Here is a 22,020-nt window from a genome sequence, read left to right as displayed (position 1 = left end):
AAGACTAATGGGACTGATTGAATCGTGTTCGGGGATATCTTCTACTAGGCTTCTGCTGGGTGTGAGCAGACAGTGGGATTTGCAGGGATTTCAGATTCTGTTCTCAGGGGGCCTGCCTGGGGGAAGAGCCCCTGACTGGTCCTCGAGTCGCCCATTATCTAAGGAACTGGTCATATTGTTCCTTTTAATATGCAAGTGCAGCCCTCTTGGGGAAAACTGTCTAAAGCTTCTTGTGCCATTTGGTTAATAAAAGTGTTTCCACCTTAAAAAAGAAAGTTCTTCCCAGCTTCATTGTTCTGTATTCAGTTAAAGGGAAGGGGTATGTACATTTTCTCCCTCTGCTAATGGGACACTGCTGTAAGACCATGCCCCCAAGGTTGCACTTTAATAAAAGGTACAGTTTTCAAAACCAATGTGTAGACTACTTCTGTGATTTCCCCCCATCCCTAGGAAAAAAAAAAAAAATGAAGACTTTATTTTACTTACCCAAGATTTGCTTATGCAAGGCAGAAGGCCAGCACCAGAGTGTCTCCATTGCTGCCAGCTGTGTTGTAAGTAGTAGGAAATTAAAGGATACCAGGAGAACTTAAAAAAACCAAACCAACCGAAACCAATACCAAAAGAAAAAGAAAAAAGATCCAGGTGGAAACTGAAATTCTTAAGACGCATATTGCCATGAGAACTGACAATTTTATTAAGTATTTTAAAAAAATCTCATGAAATATTTACATACTTTCAAAACTTCTGAGGCAGCTGGATCACAGGTGAAGTCTTTGCTGCCTTGTGGGATTACAGGTGTGCATCAAACAACCTGAGTCTGGGTTTGTTGAACCTGAGATGTGTCTGCAGTACACTCCTAAGAGATGCCTGGTATTCTTCCTCATCCAAGGCTGATACCTTCTTTCTCTGTACAGCAAGATACTCTAAAGCTAAACACTTTTCCTCAAGCATATCCAGGTTGTGTTCCCTGAAAGAATTTGCCCTGTACCTACCCCGTGCCTTTTCTTTACAATTTCTCATCTGGTTTTACTTCTCAAGCACGGGCTGATGGCAACTGGTACTGAAGCATCTTTGCTTTAGCCTTCCCTGGCCAAACAGCACCTCTATCTCCTTTAGGGTTATTCCCCCTTGCTGCCAGCTCCCCTCTAAAATAAACCTGATTTTTTGGCCCTCCCCTTGGTAATCTGTGCTGTGGACCCATTCTGCCTTCCTGGGAACAGTTAGCACTCAGCATGGCTCAGCTGCAGCACCAGGAGCAGGGCTGGGAAGAAGATAACTAAAGCAAAATGCTACGGCTGATGATTAGAAAGAAACAAAAAAAATAGAGGAGGCAGGTTCTCTGCCCACCATATTTCCCCTGGAGGCACAAGCCAGGGTCTGAACAAAGTCTGCTACTGCTAAGAAAAAGAGAAGACTATTGAGAGAGGGTAAGCACTAGTTCTTACAGGTGCTGGCAGAGCTGGCACATAGCTTACACTACCATCATTGCTGTGCTAGTCTACAAAAGCCTATCTACGGAGCTCTGCCGTTCCCTGTCACAGCTGTATCTCAGAAGTTAAGAACAGGAAGAGTGATTCGCGTACATGAAGTAAAAAAAAGTCTTGGGGAATCCACACTCTGCAGGCAGAGGGCTGGAGAGCTGGCTCACTCATGCAGCTAGGGGAGAGAGAGAAACAGAACCAGCATTAACAGCAGCAGAGCTGGCCCCCCTGCCCCAGCAACAAGCCCTGTGGCTGCCCCCACCACCCGCCTGAGGAGCCTGGCACCTCTTGGGGAGGGCGAGCAGCAGCCCCCCGGTGCCAGGAACCCTGCTGCAACTCTGCTGCCTGTCGTGCTGCCCCTTTGCCATCACCCCTCAGCCCCCCCTCCTTTCTGTGCTAATCACAGCATCGTCCAGGTTGGAAGGGACCTTAAAGATCATCTAGTCCAACCATCAACCTAACTCTGACCAAAAAATAAGTAAGAAATAAGCAATAAAAAAATAAGTAAATCACTAAACCATATTGCTGAGGACCATGTTAACCCATCTTTTGAATCCAGAGATGGTGCCTCAACCACTTCCCTGGGCAGCCTGTTCCAATGCTGGATAACCCTTTTGGTGAAGAAATGTTTCCTAATATCCAATCTAAACCTCCCCTGGCACAACTTGAGGCCATTTCCCCTTGTCCTATCTCCTGTGATTGGGAGATAAGACCAACTAGGGCTGGGGTGGGTGGACAACAGAGCTGCCATTTCCCATTGGCCCACTTCTCGTCGTTCCTCCATTTCTCAAGGGCAGTTCCTTTCCCCTTCCAGTTCTGCCAAGCTGTGGGAAGGCCAGGAAAACAAGAGCAGAGACCTCAGGCCCAAGACATTTGGGAAATACAGCCATCAGAGCTCAGGTCAGGCTTTCCTTTCCCGAGGGCATGATTAACCCAAGTCTTAACCCAAGTCAGACCCCAGGGAGGAGAGGAGCAATTACATCTCTGCCCCACAGGCTAAATGCACTCTGTTTTCTGGCTGCTGTGAGAGCGGGTGAGCAGAAGCTGTGACACACACTCCCTCAAGCCTCCCTCTCTCAGCACATCAACCTTCAGAACTCAGCAGGAACTAGCATTCCCTTCTGGCCAACCCTCCAGAGAGAACCTGGGCTGGCTAAGGGGCTGGCTGGGACTCTCACAGAGCTGCCTGACAGCACTCACCATTCTGACAATGTAGTTGTGGAGCTGCTGGTTGATGTAGTTGACGGTGGTCCTGAAGACACGCTGTAGAAGGGAGGGCATTGTATTGGCAATTTTTTTAGTTAAGACCATTGCTAGCACCAACATGGCCTTCTCCCGTTCCATGTCTGAGGGGATGGCCCGTACAAGCCCTTCCACTGCCTCCGACATGCGCCGTGTTATCTCCTGTGTGGAAGGGAGAGAGAGGGATCTCAGTGCAATAGTTGGGGGAGAAAGGAGTCTCAGGGCAGCCTGCCAGCACTGCGCTGGTCAAGTGATGTGCTTGTCCTAACACCTCACAGGATGGCTGTTACACACACTGGATAGCAAGAACCATGACCATCTTGGAGTTCAGCTGCTCACCCAAGACAAAAAAAGAACGGGAGACAACATGCACCCCACTGGAAAATTAAGATAGTGCCTTACACGCGGAGGGTACAGCAGCTCCCCTCCTCCCCAGGGTTTGCACCTAGCCTGCCAGGTCCACAGGAGTCCTGGGGCTCCCAGGAGAGGGCAACCCACCTTAAACACAGTGAAGATCAGGAGTACAAGCTTAAGAGGGGACTGAGAAGAAGGCAAAGTGAGTTTAAAGTTTAATAGAAAAGCCTTCACATAGGCAGGAGCTAGAAAAGGCATCCAAGCATGGAACAGACACTGCCTTGCTCCCAAGATCAGTGGGAGATCAGTTTCCCAAGAGGGACAATGTGCCTATGCACTAAGCTACACTACTAATGGGAAAAAGCAAGATCCACCTGCTCAGAAGTTAGGTTTGTCTCGGCCTTAAAGACTGAAAGGTTAGGCAATAAATCTGAAGGCCTAAAACCTAACTGGGTAGAGAACAAGAGAGCAGGAGTAGGGAATGGTAGGGCTTTGCTGGATAGTCTGTGCACGTGATAAACTGCAGTGCAAAAAATACCTAAGCACCACCAAAAAACCATAAAAAGATTGTTTGAAGTCATTAAACCCCACCTTTTCAGCAAGGTGGACCCTCACTTCAAAGACAGCATTAGCTCAGAGCATAGCAAACTTCATCACAGGCCAAACAAGAAAGCCAGTTATCTTGAAGATGCCAAAAATGCTTTGTGGAAGCAAACTGTGGCTCTTGATCCAAATGTTGATCCAATCCTTAAAAAGAAGGAGGGGCGTCTAACACTAGGGACCTCAAACTCCACTTCCCCTGCAGAGCAGTGAGGCACATCAGATGCTGGGCCAGGACTGCATCACATCTGTTGGTGGGAGAGCAACTGCATCAAAGAGGTGGAGATGCCACCTAGAAAGGCCTTCTCTCAGCAGGTCACCCATTCAGGCCCAAACCCACTGCTACTCTCAACACACAGCCTAGGAGCTGAACAATTACAGCACTAGAAAAGGGTCTTACTCCTTGTCTCTTCAGTGTTCAGCACCAAGCACAAGTCAAGCTTTGGCACTAACACTGCTCAAGTTCTACCCACCTGATGAGCAGCAGACATACAGGACTCAGCACCCATGTCCAAAGATCTTAAGGACAAATACTAAGCCTTAATCAAACAGTTGATTTTCAAAGATAAGCCACGAGGCCAATAAAACGAGAACAAAATGCCTCTGAAAGTTAATCCTTCTCCACAAGGACCTCAATTTCACCATCTGCAGAAAGGAGATGAGCGCAAGGAACACATTTGTGGGCCAACAGCTGCCACAGCATCACCTCTAACAAATCGTCAAAGGTAGGTGTTTGTGCTGAATTTTAAGGCTGCAATAATTAAAGCAGCAAACTAGCAAAGATACAGAAGTTGCAAGCTCACTGCTTCAAAGTCACAGGGGGAAGGGTTCACAACATTTAAAAGGAAACTGCTTTTCACTCAGGTTGCTTTTCACTCACCTCTCCGGACAGATTCTCATTCAGAAAGTGCTGCACTAGATCATTTACTACTCTTGCTTTGATTTCTTTATCAAACTGGTCTCCAATCTCAGCGAGCTGAGCAGCAATGATCCGGATAACTTCTTCATTTACCTCAGGGCCAAACACTGCCAACACACACAGCAGGATTTAGTTCACAGGCTGTACTCAGACTGGGTTCAGTTTGGGTAAACGGGCCCATGGCACTTTGCCCCTCTCCATCAATTTCCTTCCCACTCCCAATCACACTGCATTCCTGACAGCTGCACACACCCAACTCCCTCGTGTGCACTTGACTCATTTGACAGGGACAGTGTGCAAACAGGGGTTTTTTTAATCTATAGTTTAGGTAAACTGCAGCTTCACCTTGCCTAAAATACACTATGGGGAGGTTAGAATGTCTCCAAATAAAATTTGTACACGACAGCTACAGCCAACACCCTGCCAAAAGAGGGGAAGCCAGAGAGCATGCATGACTTTGACTGCTCTCAGGACCCATCTCTTAAGCACCATGTAAAATGCATCTCATAGAATCACAGCATGGTTTGGGTTGGACTGGACGACATTTAAAGGTCCCTTCTAACCCTTTTGCAGTGAGCAGGGACATCTTCAACTATACCAGGTTGCTCAGAGCCCCATCCAACCTGACCTTGAATGTTTCCAGGGATGGGGTATCTACCACCTCTCTGGGCAACCTGTGCCACTATTTCACCACCCTCATCTTAAAAAAAAAAAATTCTTCCTTATATCTAGTCTGAATCTACCCTCTTTTAGTTAAAACCCATTTAGTTAAAACCTTGTCCTACCTCCCTTTGGCAAAGCTTCCCATTTTCACTTGGAGCATGAGACCTGTGCAGATTTGTAGGAGGGAGGGCTATTTACTGCAGCAGTTCCTCCTCACCCTGCGTAGGTTGAGGTCAACGTGCCAGCTGACACATCCTGAGCACAGGGCAATAGCCATACTGCAGATGGCTAGTAAAGCAGGAACGGTACCAAAAACTAATTAAGGAACAGTTTCCACCACACTGGTGGAGCAGAAAGGGATTCACTCGGTACCAGAGCAAAAGCTGTTCCAAAATCCTAGCCCAAGTACTGACACTGTGTGAGGAGCAGCATGAGGCCCAACTTAACTGCTTCCTATCCTACTCCTTGAAGACAGCAACCATTACTATCAGCTTTGTGTCCCTTGTCTGACATGCTGCAGACAAAACCCCAAGGTGATGGGTGCTCTAAAATTCCATGGGGAGATAAAGTGCTAAGTAGTAACTGTCTTATTCCAACTGTTAAAATCCCAACCAACACCACCACTGGCCACACCATGAAGTCTATCAATGCAGAAAACATTACTCCTCTGAAACAGACCAGCAGCAAAGGGGAGAAAAGGGGAAAGAAAAACATCACCTTCAGAGAGGCACGTAGGATGGAGGAAAGAGCACTCACCTAGCTCACCGTTCTGCAAGTGACCGCTCCGATTGCCATCGGTCTGAAGTTCCACCTCATCATCATAGCAGTAGCTGTCTTTCAGGAGAGACACAATCCCCTGGTTTTGCAGGGAATGAAGATGTTCTTTGAACTTACAGTCAGAGGATACATCCAGGAAGGTGTACAGCAGCGCGCTCTCCATCTGGACAGATCCATTGATCTTAGACATAAGAAAAAAAATCACTGTTAAATCCATGGCCAGGGAAAGTCACAATCAGAAGGTCTATGTATACCCTGTTTTCCAACCCTGAACATTGCTCTGGCCTCCTTTGGGCATCCTGAAGAGCATTAAGCCAGGGAATCCACAAGACTTGAGCAAATGCACACTAACCCCTGGCTATGTACTCACACAGAACTGTCTGTTGGTGAATGATAGATGGCTCTGTTGTTACAAACCAGTGGTGGAAGAGTCAGCTCACCTTCTCCTGCACATTTACAGTTGTGGCAATAACAGAAACCCTGATCAGAGCTCCCCTTTTGAAAGACGTGTGTACTCAGCACAAACCACCCACCTCTCCCTATTCAAACATCTGTGTTTGGAAGGTTTTTACCCCTCTATTTGGGAATTGGGCATTTTACTTCCTGTGCGTAACGAAGCCAGCAGCTCCCCACTTAAATGTAATCAGAGCCTAGCAGTAACAAGGTGGGAAACAGAAATAACAGACAGCATAAGCCTGTAAAACACCTTACAGTTCATATTTCTTCTCTCTTTGCAAAGGGATCTCAATTAGTTCCACAATAAACCTGTTCAGCTCTCTGTAGAGAGTCAAACAGTTGCTCACAAGAACAGTGAGATGACAGATCACTGATGTCTGGTATCATCTCCACTGGCATGTTCACCCCCAGCAAACAGACATACGCTGCCTCCACGGGCACACATCCTGCCACAGAGCAACCACATTAGTTAGGCTGAGGAGTTCCACGAGGAAACCAGATCAATGTGAGCAAGAGGTCCCACTGGAACATGGGGTCTCATGACCACTTGAGGCCTCCGTAGAAAACCAGGAGACTGTCCAATAATTTTAGTTAAGCAGCTAAGAGAACAGGATGTTTTGTAAGCACAGAAATAAAGGAAGAAAAGAAAATCCTCACTCTGGTATGCAGACTGTCTGCCTTTAAGATAAGAAAATGTTTAGGCTTAATGGTAACTAGGGGGAGGAATCAAGGCTAAAGCAGAATAGTCTGTCTTGTCAACTGCATAGGGCAATCAATATGCAACAAGAATGAACCTGACAATTGAAAGGGACTTTCAGGTACCCTGCAAGACTACCTATATCTAGATAACTGTATCAGTAATAATACAGGACCCATACTGCCTAGGCAAAATCGGGACAAATGCATAAACAGTAATTAAGGATGGGTTGTTTACTTGAGAGGAGGCTGGGCAGAGAAATAGAGGAACAAATGCAACAAAAAGAAGAGTTCGGAAATGGAAACAAATGGAAAATAAGGTATATGATCAGCCAAAGATCAACAGAAGGCACATCTTCCATGATCCACGGAAACATGGATGTTTACAGACAGAAGTCAAGCTCACCTGATGACCCAAATTCACTGGGACACCAGGCATGATCTCCTTGAACAACCCACTGGACTAGTCACAAGGTTTTATGTTTAAAAGCCTTGTGGGAGGGCAGAGCAAAGAGGGTTAGAACTGTACCCTAACATTAGGTGGGGTGGGGAGGATGACAGACATTTCAATAGCAGCTCAATGTAAGTTAATAAGATTTAAGTGTGATACATAATTGTGGTCAAATATTGCACAAACCAATACAAGAAATTGATCAGCAGTGTGTGTTAATTTGATTTATTAGAACTCAGAACAAGTGCACAAGAGAACCGACGGTCACTATGAACCACTGAGTTCAGTCAAGTTAAAACTAACCTGTTCCATGATGGATTCAGAGACAGAGCAGCTCTTGTCACCCTCTGCTTCAGACCAGAAGTCCTTGCCCTGCAAGAGTGAGAAATAAAAGGGTGAAAGTAAAAAAAATTCCCCAAACCCCACAACTTGCAGCAGTGCTCATGAGTCTGACCACGTCTTGTAGAAAATGACCTTTCTAGCTATGCATATCCCTATCTCTGGAGAGGGCTGCCCATCACACACTGGCAGTCATTAAAAAAAAAAAAGGCTGAGAAAACCACAACTGTTCCAGCAAGAAGGGCCCTATTTACATGAAATGAGAGGCAGGAAATCCCTTCCTGCCATAGACTTGTGGAGGGGAGTGGAGCAACATGACCTACACACGGAGCTTTAAAGCCAAGAGGTGGTGCTGGGGAAGGGAAGGACCTTGTGCCAGAGGCTGGAATGGAAAACTGTTATCACAGAGGACTTCCCAAGTACCTACTGAGAGCAGGTGAGCTGCTTGGGTCTGTGTGCACAGCAGTGTATTCTGAAGTGAAACACCCAGCTGATGCTGCAACACATCTGCAGGACCTCAAGCATGCCTTTCCCCAGCCCCCATGCACAGACACATGTCTATACTCAGGCTTATTTCAGTGCTTTCCCAACAAATATCTAGGGACAGGGAAGGTTGGACCAAGCGTCAAAGGCTTCTAGTTCCATGAGCACAACTCCACTAAGCCTGGCTGAAAGTGGGCACCACCTTCCTACCAGGTCTTCTTCACTGAGCTGCTGCACAGGTTCCTTCTGACCAAAAGTGGGGTGAAAGCACCGAGGAGGCTAAAGAGATGGTCTACTAACCATCAAAGACCTGGGCTACTGATGAATGATCTTATTTCATAGTAGCAACCCCTCACAGCTATGTTTTAAATAACTAGTGTGCTCGTGGAAAAGAGGGATGAAGTGAAAGCAGAAATGCATTCAAACTCTGAAGGAAACCACAGTAATGATTCCAAGAGACCATGAATTTCCCAACTTTTCAAAGGCACTCAGAAGTCCCCAAGACCAAAACACAATCTCAAATATGTTTAAAACACATAACAGCCCACAGGCAGCCTCTTAACCATAAGCTCTTTTTTTCAGTTAGTTATTACATTAGACTAATAGCTTCCTAAAATACAGGCTTAGGCTTTGCTGCTACCTACCTCTACTCTAAAGAGTGGGCTGGCTGGGGAGAGCGCAGTCCTCTGTCCTCTTCTCTGGGACCTGACAGGGCTCTGAAACAGGGCAGGGTGACCCTTCTCCTAGGCTTGACTTTGCTGGAAGAGAGAAAGACGTTAATTCAGATTGGAGAACTTGAGACAGAATCTCTTGAGATTAAGGGGAAAGCGAGGATTTTAGCATTAAGCCTGTGGCATGTCCTTGGCTTTGTGTAAACTCCTCAGGAGTTGTCCACAAAAGCAGTATTTCCGTGGGTTAAGCGAAGCCTCAACTTGCACATATTTTGTTTTTAGATATAATATTTACTTTCAATTCAAAGCAATTCAGCGGAAAACCAAGGTGTTTTCATGTTACAACTAGTAAACAGTGGATCTACTCTGTTAGTAACTCCTGCTGAGTTAAACGCCACTTCTGAACCGTCTTGGCTGAGCCCACAGGAAGCTTTAAGTAGTATCAAGCCTCTGCTGCCCACATGATGTTGGCCTTGAAACCCACATTCATCACAGTGACCTTCTTGAGCTCTACCAATATTGCCATTCCCACCCAACTCTAGTTTATGCCAAAACCTTCGTGTGGGACCGGAGCAGTAATCTACAGCTGGTCAGATTAGCCCAGGCTGGCTAATTTGGATTGATAACAGCCAGCTGACTTTGTAACACGAGCACAGGCTGAACAAATCTCCCCTTCTTTCAAGGCACAAGAAGTCACACTGTCCTCCATTCACACTACACGTCTGCAGAGCACTGGTGAGGCCTCACCTCGAGTACTGTGTCCAGTTATGGGCCCCCCACCACAAAAAAGACATTGAGGTGCTGGAGCGGGTCCAGAGAAGGGCAACGAAGCTGGTGAGGGGTCTGGAGAGTAAGTCTTATGAGGAGAGGCTGAAGGATCTGGGGGTGTTCAGTCTGAAGGAGGCTGAGGGGAGACCTTATCACGCTCTATAATTACCTGAAGGGGGGATGAGAGAAGCGGGGGTCGGTCTCGTCTCCCAAGTCACAGGAGATAGGACAAGGGGAAATGTCCTGAAGTTGCACCAGGGGAGGTTTAGATTGGATATTAAGAAAAATTGCTTCACGGAAAGGGTTATGAAGCATTGGAATGGGCTGCCCAGGGAAGTGGTTGAGGCACCATCCCTGGAGGTGTTCAAAGGACGGGTTGACATGGTCCTCAGGAATATGGTTTACTTATTTTTTTATTGCTTATTTCTTATTTATTTTTTTGTCAGAGTTAGGTTGATGGTTGGACTAGATGATCTTCAAGGTCCCTTCCAACCTAGATGATTCTATGATTCTATGTTCTTCCACAGTTCTGGCAGAAGTGTGATTCAACACCGGCCACTACAGCTGCAAGTTGCACACAAGTGGCCAGATGTGCTGGGTGAAACTAGCTGAACAGCACCAAAGAGGTTTCTCACTTCCAAGCCCTTCACAGTGAAACCTCTTCCACCTAAACCTAGCTAAACTTTGCTAGGATGACCTATTTTTCTCTCATTGATGGTAATTCTAGTCAATCGGAATTGAAGGGTGAATTGGACCCAGTCAAGTGGTAATAAACAGACTAAAACATCAGCCTGCAGAGGGACCAATGCCATCTTTCTTACAAGTGGATGGAATAGAAACAGAAGTCAAGACGCTTCCTTGGGGGTTTGCCACCTGCCACGTCTTTCCAAGGAAAGCTCAGAATGTAGCTTTAAAACCCAGTGTGACAAAAAAACGTAGGGAATCTATTTCACACTGCCAGGAAACTCATTGGGTTCAGTCTGAACAGTCATGAAAGAGGCAACCAAAAAGAAATGCACCATTGTTTTTTCTCACCCCCTGCTTTAAAAGAAGAGGCACAAGCCACTCCTGCCCGAGAAGGAAAAGATGCACGCTGCTCCATTCCCAAAGCAGAAAATAAAAGTCAAACAAAAAGATCCAGATCTATTCTGGACATGCCTATACAGCTAGAAAGGCAGACATAAAGGGGCTGAGCAACCCCTGCCCTGCCAGGGTACCCGCTGCACCCAGAGATGTTAATAGGTGTGCAGGGGGAAGAGACCTACTACAATACACTGGGGTTCTTCCCTTCCCTGTAGGGGATCATCTCAGCTCTATGTAAAAAGTTAGACACTACTCAGGGCAAGTCCACAGAAATAGACACATTAAAAAAAAAAAAATCACCCATCATAGTTGCAAATTACAGGTTTGTCCACTCTTGCAAATGAGCAGAGAGATAAGACAGAAAAGAACAATAAAAACAAAAACTGACCACACTCCAAAGTGCTTAAATGGTAAAAAATTAAGACAAGAAGGCTTGAAGATGATAATTTCATGAACTGAATTCCCTGAATCAAAGACTCACCACCCAGGCAGTAAAAGCCCCTGAGGGGTTCCAGTTCTTGGCTAATAAAGTTCTGCTTGGGTGGTCTAAAACACACCTGAGAACAGAAAAAAAGAATTTATCTCACACCACAAAATGGCTCCCTACTACTATAATACAGGGCCAATTATTTAGATTTTGGGGTTCTGCTGTACCTCCAGGCACTGCAAGCAAGTCATCAGCAGCTCCCCACATGGCAGCAAGAATCAGCCGGTAGCATATAAGCTGCCATAAACAGGAGTAGGTCCCAGAATCCCTACAGCAACAGCGCTGAGCCACCCTACAAATCTGGTTTCGCCCCTTCTTCACACTTTTGTCACATCTTCAAGATGGCTCAGAAAAGAATGCACCCCACGAATAATGTCTCTGCTCACAATCGCTTTCCCTCGTATCCTTCACCACTCCTCACAGCTCAGCCTCAGAGTTACTATTCTCGGCTGTTATCAGACACTGTCTGGTTATGAAAACATGCTCTTTCCAGCAGCAAAGCCACAATCCTTTAACAACCTGTCTGGATTCTGAGACACCTCCCATACAAACACCTGGACAGACACAATACCAGTCAATGGACCTGTTGTGTGAGTTGTCAAGATACTTATCTTTATGTCTCACATTTGAGTTAGGAGCGGGTTAAAGTCTCCAAAGCAGAAACTGCAATAAAGCATCAGTCATTGAGAAGGAAAAAAACACTTCCAACCTGTGCACTGCTTTCTCTGCCCGGTAGCTGGAAGATAAGAACTTTAATTTTGGCACTCAGGATGACATCATTATTGGAAGCAATGAAACAGTGCCTATTTGTCTCTCCCTGGACCTGGCGGCTTCCACTTGCCTTGTAGGCAAACATTTTATTGCTGAGCTGCAGAGCTCTTTACAGAACAAGGCATCATTTTACAGGCAGGGAAACTGAGGCAACTGATATGACCTGACATTTTAAATCCACAGATCAAGCCATAACCATTCAATTTCACTGACCTCCCGAAAACTTGCCACAGGCACAACTGCTTTACATAACCAGTGTAACTGGAAAGTGAGGAAGAGAAACAGCACCGCAGACCTGTGAAGTTCCTTATTTGAGGATATTCTAAGCTGTGCCAGACTGCTGTCTGCAGCACTTCAAGTCACAACAGGGGAAGCAAATCCCTCATCACAGAGCCCAAAGTCCCCAAAGGAATCCCCATCACCCTGCCAGTAAACCCAACAGGAACTACACAGCCCCAGTAGCAGCAGGTAGCAGAGCTTTTCCTCAGATTTCTCTAGCTACAGAAGAAGCCTTAGCAGCTGCACGTGAACTTCAGACTTTACACAGAGAGAGAGGAAAAAAAAAAACAGCAGCAAAAGGGAAGACAGCTTGTTGATCAGCAAAAAACCAGAGATGAATATATAGGATGTTATCATAACCACAGAAAACCTGTCCCCATCACTACTCAGTCTGCAAAGGATACGCCAGCCTGTAACAGCGTTTAGAAGATCCCAAGATTTTGCCTCATCTGAGACCTACTGTCCTCCTAAAGTACAATTTGATACTATGCTTTGGAAAGAAAAGCCGGGGGGGGGAGCAGAGACATTGCAATATATTAGCCAGGTGAAGGATGGGCTGAACAAGCTCCTTTGTGCATCTATGGATGTACATACGCATGCTACTGTGAAACCAAAGCAACGGTTTGGTATCATCTGGGTAAGACCAAAGCTATTGACTTGGAGTTTCTCAGGACTTTCCCCACCACGGGGAACACCACTTCCAAACTACAGGCATTTTCCATGCATTTGCCTCCGAGGGAGGCAACAACATCAATAGCTTCATTTCAGAAGTGGCAAAACCGGTAAGCCATGGGCGGAACACCTTGAGATGCCAGCAGGTCTGTGGCCTGGCCAGGACAGACCCCATCACCCTGTCACTTGTGGTTTATTTGCTAGGTTCTTAGGAAAGATACTCTGCTTCTCAAGAACCACAAAACTGCTTAAATCCACCCCTCCCTGCTACTCTCAAGCATGACTGCCGAGTGCTTGAGGCTATCAGTTTTTGTTTCTCTTCCTTTCAGATTGTGCCCTTTTAAGATGTGAATAATGGCACCTGGGGGTATTGGTGTACAGTCAGCTGAACATGAGCCAGCAGTGTGCCCAGGTGGCCAAGAAGGCCAACAGCATCCTGGCCTGTATCAGGAACAGTGTGGCCAGCGGGAGCAGGGCAGTGATGGTGCCTCTGGACTGGGCACTGGTGAGGCCTCACCTCGAGGGCTGGGTTCAGTTCTGGGCCCCTCACTACAGGAAGGACATTGAGCTGCTGGAGCGTGTCCAGAGGAGAGCCACCAAGCTGGTGACGGGTCTGGAGAACAAGTCCTATGAAGAGAGGCTGAGGGAACTGGGCATGTTTAGTTTGGAGTAGAGGAGGCTGAGGGGGGACCTCATTGCCCTCTCCAACTCCCTGAAAGGAGGGTGTAGAGAGGTGGGGGTTGGCCTCTTCTCCCAAGGGAAGAATGACAGGAGCAGAGGAAATGGTCTGAAGTTGGGGCAGAGGAGGTTTAGATTAGATCTGAGGAAGAATTGCTTTCCTGAGAGGGTGGTCAGGCACTGGAACAGCCTGCCCAGGGAGGTGGTGGAGTCACCATCCCTGGAGGTATTTAAGAGATGCGTAGACATGGCACTTCAGGGCATGCTCTAGTGCCCAGGAGTGTTGGTTTGTGTCTGTTTGTGGGTGGGTGTGGGGTGTTTTTGGTAGGGTTTTTTTTTTTTCCAACTGTGAAGATTCTGTTGATTCTGTGACTCCTAATCACTCCAGTGAGGAAGAAAAAATAAAAAGGCAGTTTGCTTATAATACCTTTGATGCAAAAATACACGGAAACATGCTGAATACTTCCTGCTTCTAACAGTTTCAGAGTATATTTATCTTCCAGTACTCAGTGGCACTGAAACTCTAAATGGAACACAAAGACCCGATGCCAATGGATGCTTGTCAAACTACCTCTTTAATTAGAGCATTTTTACCTTTGCTTCTTTATGCTGCCTTAGTACAGAGTGAACATCTCAGCCTGAACAAAGTACTCAACTGTGTATTTAGTAATACATTGCACAGTTTGTTTGATGGGGCTTTATTTTGTTTTTGAAAGAAAAACTTTATTAGAGACAATTCTAAAAAAGTGGTTTCGATTGGCCTTTTTATTGGGGATTTACTTTGACTTCCCATGGTCTGCTGCTGTTTCACATTATTTTTCATGACGACATGAACTGCAGTAATCTTCTAGTTATCAGGGCAGTACTTTGACTTCTTAGGGAGAAAGTTATCCAACTTCCTCATCAACTTTTATTTGCATTTGGTTCAAAATGTTCTGTTGCCCAGCCCCCGTGCAGCACATCAATGATTAAGAGGGAACACTGCCATATTACTAACTCTCTTAAAAAGAAAAAAAAAGCAGGCAGGAACTTTTGATTACTGTGGTTTCTCTATCAGATCAACGATGGAGGCAGCATGATAACACTGTTCAGTATTCTTCAGAAACAGCCTACGGATGCAGCTGGGCTGAAATTGAGTCAGCAGAAAGCCTGCAGCTCAAACTGCCCCAAAGCTTGGGGCTGGGATTTGGATTCAGCTAACTGCACATCTTCATATCTTGGGCATGGCCACAGCTAAGAGGAAGAAACAAGGGTTGGATCTTGACTGCCACAGTGCAGGTGGTTTTTCAGATCTGGGACTGAGCTTAGTTTTTCCCTTTCTGGGTTGAGCAAAGTTAGCTCCATCAGGTAAGCCCACCTTGCATTTCACCTCCTCACAAATATTAAGAAAATATTCCTACCTCTCCTAAGGACCTGGGAGGAGGAAGTGGAGCAAACCCTGACAAAAAGATACCATCAGCCTCACAAGATTGCTTGTCTGTACAGGGTTTGCTTTGTGTTCACAAGTCCAACTATATGAGCCCAGCAGCTGCAACACAACCCTGCAGTAGTGCCACAGGGCATATTCAAGCTGTTCTTACTGATTGCCCCTTGGAAACTACTTGGAAAACAGGAAAGACTGAGGAATCGCAGTTCCAGTCTTTTGACATTACAGAGGAAGGACAAACAGACCAAAAGCAGGGAACTCCTTAGTAATGTTGATAAGTGGTGAGCACTGGAACAAATGCCAGCCACCACTGGTGACGTGCAAGTGACACTGTCAAGCCAGAGAAATTCAAGACTTGCCTCCAGATTTAGAAGATGCCCTTGCTGGGGCATCAGTGCCAGACACTTGCACTCTGGCATGCTTTTACAGTTGGGCAGCAATAAAGTGCTCAGTCCCTGGAGCAGAGAGGACAGCCCCTCTTATCACTTGGCAACAGTGCCTCCGACAGACACCGGTGTGACTCAGGCAGGCTCTGACAAGAACTGCCAACCAAAAGATCTCTGAAGTGAGACTGGATACTAGGTGGCATAACTGGATGTCATGCCACCTAGAGGACAAGAACATCCTCCTTATTTCAGTTTTGACACATGTACTACTATTACGATGTGCCAGCACAATCATAGATCATCCACCAGTCAGAAAATTAGGAATGACACTTCATGTTACAACGTGGATGCATTTCACAAGTGATCCCGACAGTAAATAGGGATGTCATCTGTCTTACCTAACTTCCCAGTCAGGCGAAGGAAAGCAAAGTTGGAAACTGATAAAAAACACCAAAAGAAAAAAATAATCAAAAAGATGGGTGTACGGATACAGGTGGCGACTAACAGCAGCATTCTCTCTTACCTTCACACCACATGACTAGACAAGAAATCCTCTTCCAGACTCATAACTACCAGAAATATCTGCATTGCCTTCTGAAAAAAACACAAACCAACCAAAACGGAAGCTCACATGTGAGAGTTCAGATCAGCAGATAAGCCTGGGTCATTTGAGAGTACATGTCCAAGGAGCAATACATTGTGAGAGAACCTGCTGAAGGCTCCCTGCTTAGCTAAGACAAGTATGCTGATACAACAGCCAGGACCACACTCACAGAGCTGCTAACCAACAGCTCACTGCACAGGACAATTTACATTCAAGAGGATTTTTACAGCTTGTACTTCCCAGAATTATTTTTAATGGAGGCTGTTCACCTCATCAGACTCAGAACATTCACTATAAAGAAAAGGCTTAAAGCATTTATGGAAGAAGGGGAACATACACAAACCTGTCTCAGTATTTGACAGCTTCTCCAAAACATGAAAATGAATTTTAAATGGACTTCCTTCCTCCTGAACATCAAGTGTATTGTAGCTATAAGCATCTGTTATGTTCCTTACTTTCATGAAACAACTATGTACCAGTACAAACCGCCAAAGAGATGATCCACAGAAGGAAAGCCTGACACTGGTCCTTTGATTACAATGAACACACTAAACCTTAGGAGAATTCTCTCCCACTGTGTTGTGTTCCAACCTCCATGATAATTACACTGATGCAGCCAGTGAGAAATTAAAATCATCTTGAAGGAACCTATTAAGACAGGAGCCCAGACATCCTTGAGAACCTCAAAGAGGAAGTTGTGCATCAAAGCAGGCAGCCAAAAAGCACCAGTAACTCAAAACAGCATTCATAGCCTTGATCAAAGCCTTTTGACAGCAGAACCTCATTAACATTGTGAGAATGAAAAAAAGCATCATCTCTTTGAAACACCTTTAAGACAATGATGCACAGTTAAGAAAATGTCTTTCAAAGCAAAGCAGCAGGAACTATTTGGAAACTGTGACAGTAGAATTGCTGAAGAGTTACCTCCAGGAGCACATATTTCCTACTGCCGAGGCAGACCTATGCAGTTACATGAGATGCCTCAGCACCCAGCAGCAATCTTCCTCTCAACACCGCTGCAGGCTCTCTAGCTGCAGGTCTAAAAGCACAGGGGAAAAGTGTGGATTTCCACACACGAAGAAAACAGCTGACTATGCATTAAATAATGCAAACCATTTCACTTTCAGTTTTAGCTTAGGAGGAAACACAGATTAGTGTCAAAGCCCAGGAAAAGAATATAAAACCAAAACACAACAGCTAGCTGATTTATGTAGATTTGTTTTGTATGGCTGCTAATCTACGGGTGTAATAACAGTTACACTAAACTACCAGGAGTTACACTGAGCAAGGAACTTATTTTCTCCTTTAAAGTATATGAAAGAAATAGCCCAATACATTAGAGAGACCCATTCACCACAGGCTGCAGCAAGAGCATATTAGGAACTGACCAAAGGTCACAGTGTTTTTATCAGAAAATACAGCAGGTTTGCTGACACTTAAAAAAATCCAACAACCATGTACACAATGATTGCACACACAGTCCAATGCCCCTGCTCTTACCTTCCATGAAACTGAATAAAAGCTGAGACTTTTAAAGGAGAGTGGTGAGCAAAATTCTGAAGTAGGAGGAGTTTAGAGCCACAATGACTGTCCTCTTATGAGAAAAAGCAGCATTCTGAGGACTTATTGAGGTGTACAGCCTTTTACTTGTGTTCACCAGCAAGGACACTCCAAAGCCCACCACAGCCAGGAAGCACCCTGTCAGCTCCGAGCAGTGCCATGTTGGTGCAAAGCAGTAGGGGAAGCCAGCAGACTGCATGAAGAACAGAAGTTATTAGGTGCCCGAGACAGTGCTAACAACACTCTAAGCCATGGGGCTACTGAAAGGGATGGGATTCTGAAAGGATTCTTAAAGCAGCTGTTGCAAAGAAGGGTGCAAAAGAGACATCAATGCACCACTGTGCTCTACACTTGAAATATTGCTTCAAAATTCATGCAGGAAGCAATGCTAAATCATCCAGGTATAAGGAGGTGTCTAATGCACACCACTGGCAGCTAGAGTCCTGCTCACTTCCCAATAAAGTTGAGATAACAGCAGGATGTCAGGACATGGTTCCCTACAGGCATCTGGTACAAATCAAGGCAATCACAAATGCTTAACACATTGTTTTCAAACTCAAAAAATGAGATTGGACACTCTGCGTGACTAATAACATTTCTTTTTACATTTTACCCCTCCTTTCCCTATCTTCCTTCTCTGGTCTGGCTCAAAAAAAATAAATAAATCAGACTTGTAAAATCTCTGGGGATGGGATCAACATTCTGTAATCATTACTGCAACCCTGCAGCCCTCTCCAACCCCAAGATAAACCATCCAAAACTAAGAGGGGATCAGACTTCAAGTAGAAGTTTTGCACATTTGGCCAAGCCTAGCCACGAGTTCAACTCCCCAGTTAGAAATGCTTGCATGAACTTGGCTTTGCACAGCACACAGATTGGAAGATAATTCTGGCCCCAAAAACGTCGTAATCTGACGTAGACAAAAAACCACAGCATGCTAAGAGATAACCAGAGGAAGGTACTTTGCAAAGAAATATCAGATTTGCTGGTAAATTCTGCTCTTTCACTAGTTGAGGAACTGCTAACTGATGGAAATGAAACCTGCTCATCTGCACTCGATTCTCTTCAGCAAGAGAACCAGGCTGATTCCTCTACCCCCTTCTGCTTGTTAGTTCATACCCAGCAACCACAGCAGCTGCTTTATGAAGGAGCCCACACCTCATAGCTGCTCCTCCACAGTCAGGCCAGCAGGGTTTGCACCAAGCACACAAACCTCCTAATAGTAATTAGCTCCCTGCTCCCCCATTCAATGGTACATAAGGGAATTGATAACTTCTAAGCACCAAGACACTCCAGAAAGGTCTCCAAAGGTGGCAGTCACTAGATTTATGTGCCTGCCTGCTTCCAGATTAAACACTTTTATTATCTGTTTCATCTACCACCTCCTCAGACTCCTGCCGAGTGCGGCTGACTCCTGTCATCCTGTTAGACAGGAAAAACACAATACATGGAAACAACATGGCATAACTGACCCCAGGTGAGAGTGCTCAGTGAATACACACACACCAGCCTTCCCGAATTATACATCGCAGCTCTTATTGTTTTAGATTTTAGGAGCTAAGGGAGATCAAGAGCCACACACAGCACCTTTACCGAACTCTCACATTATGCAAAGGCGTAGCATCCTTGTGCCTGGTCCAGGTACACCTAATTTCTAAGAGCAGGGACTCCAGGTTTGTACTTGTGGAGTGTAGCACAGAGCTCTGCTGACAGTGCATAGTAAGAAACAGAGCTGAACTCCCTGCCTCAGCTGTCCCAGTGCCAGCTGGCCTAATGTGGTGGTAAGAAACTGGGAAGGTGGGAACCCAACAAAAAACAGTCTCTTTCTTTTTCTTCTTAAATTCTGTTACTAAATACAAACAAAAAGGAATAGGCAAATATGAAGAGGAGGTTTTCACACCAACCTTTCTTAGTACACAGGACAGCCTAACCAGAAGAGTTACAATCAGATGTTATACTCTGCATGTATAAAAAGGAAGTTTTCTGCCTCAGCTGGTCTCTAAATCCTGCCAATCAGTAATGGCAAAAGAAACCTAGAAAAGAAGACAGGAAAATGCAAAGAGATAGGTTGCAGAAATTCGAGCAAATAACAAAGTGCTACAATCCTTTTTATACAATGCATTCCTCCACTGTTTTTGTATAACATCATGGGCACGGAGAGATGACAAGGAGTAAGTGCTGCAAAGCTTCACCCTACAGAAGACTCTGAAAACTGTTAAGCTTGTTACGTAAAGAAGTAACCACAGAGAGGGGAAAAAAATCCACAAAAAGCCCCTTTTTAATTAACACCTTTTAAGACATTATACTTCCACAGGCAGGTGAAGACAGTTTCAGTCTGATTAGCAATAAAAAATTACAACAGAACATCAATCAGTTCCCCGTTAAGTGGGCTTTTGCAAAAAGTCCTTTACCACAAAAAAACCAAACCAAAACAAAAACCTTAAAAATAATTTCCTGTTGGGGAAGCACCTTGCTCCCTCCTTCATCAAACACTTACCCATTTCAAAAAGATAACAAGTAACCTACAATAAGACTATAATAAGACAGATACCCCAAGAAACATCAAGAAGAGTTGCCAACTTCTCCCAAAATAAGCACAGACTTTCTGGACTAAGACTGTAGTGATTTAAGTAACTCTGAGGCCCTTGTAACTTAAGTTTTTTTAAATTAAAGCTACAAAACACTGTGTTTTAGAAGTCAAGACACACACACACCTCCCGACCCCCCCAGTTTCAGAGCCACTGTCGCCCCAAGGTACAGAGAGCATCGTCTGAGCACATGCATTAGAGAAACAAACACCTTTCTAAGGAAGAGAGCCTGCTGACTCAGTTCTTTTCCACACTACCCAGCTTCCTCCTGCTCCAGCCTCCAGACAGTCACCCTGCCTTGACCACTGTGGGGTTGGGCCACAGAACACGCATGCTGCTCACTGCAAACAAAGAGGCAGCCACGGCACTCACCGCTTTAACAGACACCTACAGCCCTGCGGAAGGTAAGGAGAGTGGAGAAAAGCAGACACCGAAATGACTCATCCCTATCAATCACGAGCTTTTCCTACGAATTATTATTAGAAACCCTTTCTTGCCTTGCTTTCTTGCTGCAGCCGCCACTCCCACATCCCACTGTTGCTGGAAAGCTGAGGCGAGCACGGGTCCCTCTGGAGTTGCTGCTGCTGCAGGGTTAACTCCTTGCTCTCCCCTGCCCAGCCAAACACCCCTCCAGCCTGAAAGCTCTCACCAGAGACCGAGGGTGAGATGTCCGACTTTACCAAGCAGGGCAAGGCAAGAGAGGGCTTTTTATGGCTTATGAGGTACCATCGCAGCAGAAAGGAGGACGGTCTGCAACAGAAACAGAAAAGCAGGCAGAGGATAGACTTGGTGGCGGCTGGGGAGAGTAGAAAAGAGGCCAGGGTAAGGAGCAGAGGCTCCATCACAGGATAAGGAGAGCAGCGTGGATGGAGGAGCAGGACGGAGCCTGGCAGGGCACAGCGGGCGCGCACCGGACAGACCTACCGACAGGCTGAGAGCAGGAAACAAAGTCAACGAAAGAACTAACCGAACCGCGGACGAGTAAGGTCGGACTCGGCAGGCGAGAAGGAAACACGGGGAACGGGTGGGAGGGAGGCGGTAAGAGAAAGCAGAAACCCCACGCAGCCCTCCTCAGGGTCACGGAGCCCTCACTTCAGCTGAAGAGGACCGAAGGGCTGCGAGGGACAACCCGCGGGTCGGGCCCGAAGGCTCCCCGAGGCGCAGGGCGGCCAACGGGCCCGCCCGGGCTCCCCTTTCCCGGCTGGGGGCCGCACGGCATCGCTCCGCCACCCGCGGCCCTGCGAGGGATAAGGCCCGCACCGCCGGGCGGGAAGACCACGATGCTCACCCCGCCAGCTTCCCGCCTCGCCCGTACCGGAGCGGGCTGGCGGCTTCACCCCCCTCCCCCCAACAGAGGGAAAAGGAGAGGAGGGGGGGAAGGCGCAGACCGCGAATGGCGGCGCTGACTCCCGAGGAACCCTTCCCAGAGTGTCCGCGTCCCCTCTCCCGGGGGCAGGGGATACTCACCTGGGCTGGGAGCGGGCCTCAGCGTCGGCGGGAACGCACCGTGTGGCGGCGGCGCAGCACCTCCGCGCTTCCTCCCCGCCTCGGCCTATTTGAGCCGCGAGGCCCCGCCCGCCCTGCCC

At 46.4% G+C, this 22,020-nt stretch overlaps 1 protein-coding gene across 2 annotated transcripts; it reads right to left on the bottom strand.

Moving 5' to 3' along the window:
- Positions 1-658: 658 nt before the first annotated feature.
- On the bottom strand, positions 659-22,010 carry BID (BH3 interacting domain death agonist). 2 transcript variants are annotated; one of them, XM_014937267.1, is made up of 7 exons: positions 21,902-22,010; positions 9,106-9,219; positions 7,943-8,011; positions 6,016-6,217; positions 4,558-4,703; positions 2,682-2,885; positions 659-1,656 (listed from the first exon to the last, which is right to left on the bottom strand). In XM_014937267.1, exons 3-7 carry the CDS (start codon positions 7,949-7,951, stop codon positions 1,645-1,647), a joined length of 573 nt encoding a protein of 190 aa, XP_014792753.1. In that variant the 5' UTR covers positions 7,952-8,011; positions 9,106-9,219; positions 21,902-22,010; the 3' UTR covers positions 659-1,644. The 2 variants fall into 2 exon arrangements, with proteins under 2 accessions (XP_014792753.1, XP_014792754.1); XM_014937268.1 differs by lacking the exon at positions 21,902-22,010 and adding an exon at positions 19,751-19,879 and having other exon boundaries at positions 1,478-1,656.
- Positions 22,011-22,020: the final 10 nt, after the last annotated feature.

The sequence above is a fragment of the Calidris pugnax genome, unplaced genomic scaffold (genome assembly GCF_001431845.1).
Source record: "Calidris pugnax isolate Ruff unplaced genomic scaffold, ASM143184v1 scaffold1, whole genome shotgun sequence".
Taxonomy (NCBI): Eukaryota; Metazoa; Chordata; class Aves; order Charadriiformes; family Scolopacidae; genus Calidris; species Calidris pugnax.
The sequence above is the reverse complement of the archived record's forward strand: the minus strand, read 5'-3'. Positions and strand labels throughout refer to the sequence as shown.

Coding starts and splice junctions, on each gene's coding strand:
- BID (XM_014937267.1), bottom strand. Junction 4,704..6,015: donor CTTGCAGAACGGTGAGCTAG/GTGAGTGCTCTT, acceptor GTGTGTTGGCAG/TGTTTGGCCCTGAGGTAAAT. Junction 2,886..4,557: donor ATGAGAATCTGTCCGGAGAG/GTGAGTGAAAAG, acceptor CCTTCCACACAG/GAGATAACACGGCGCATGTC.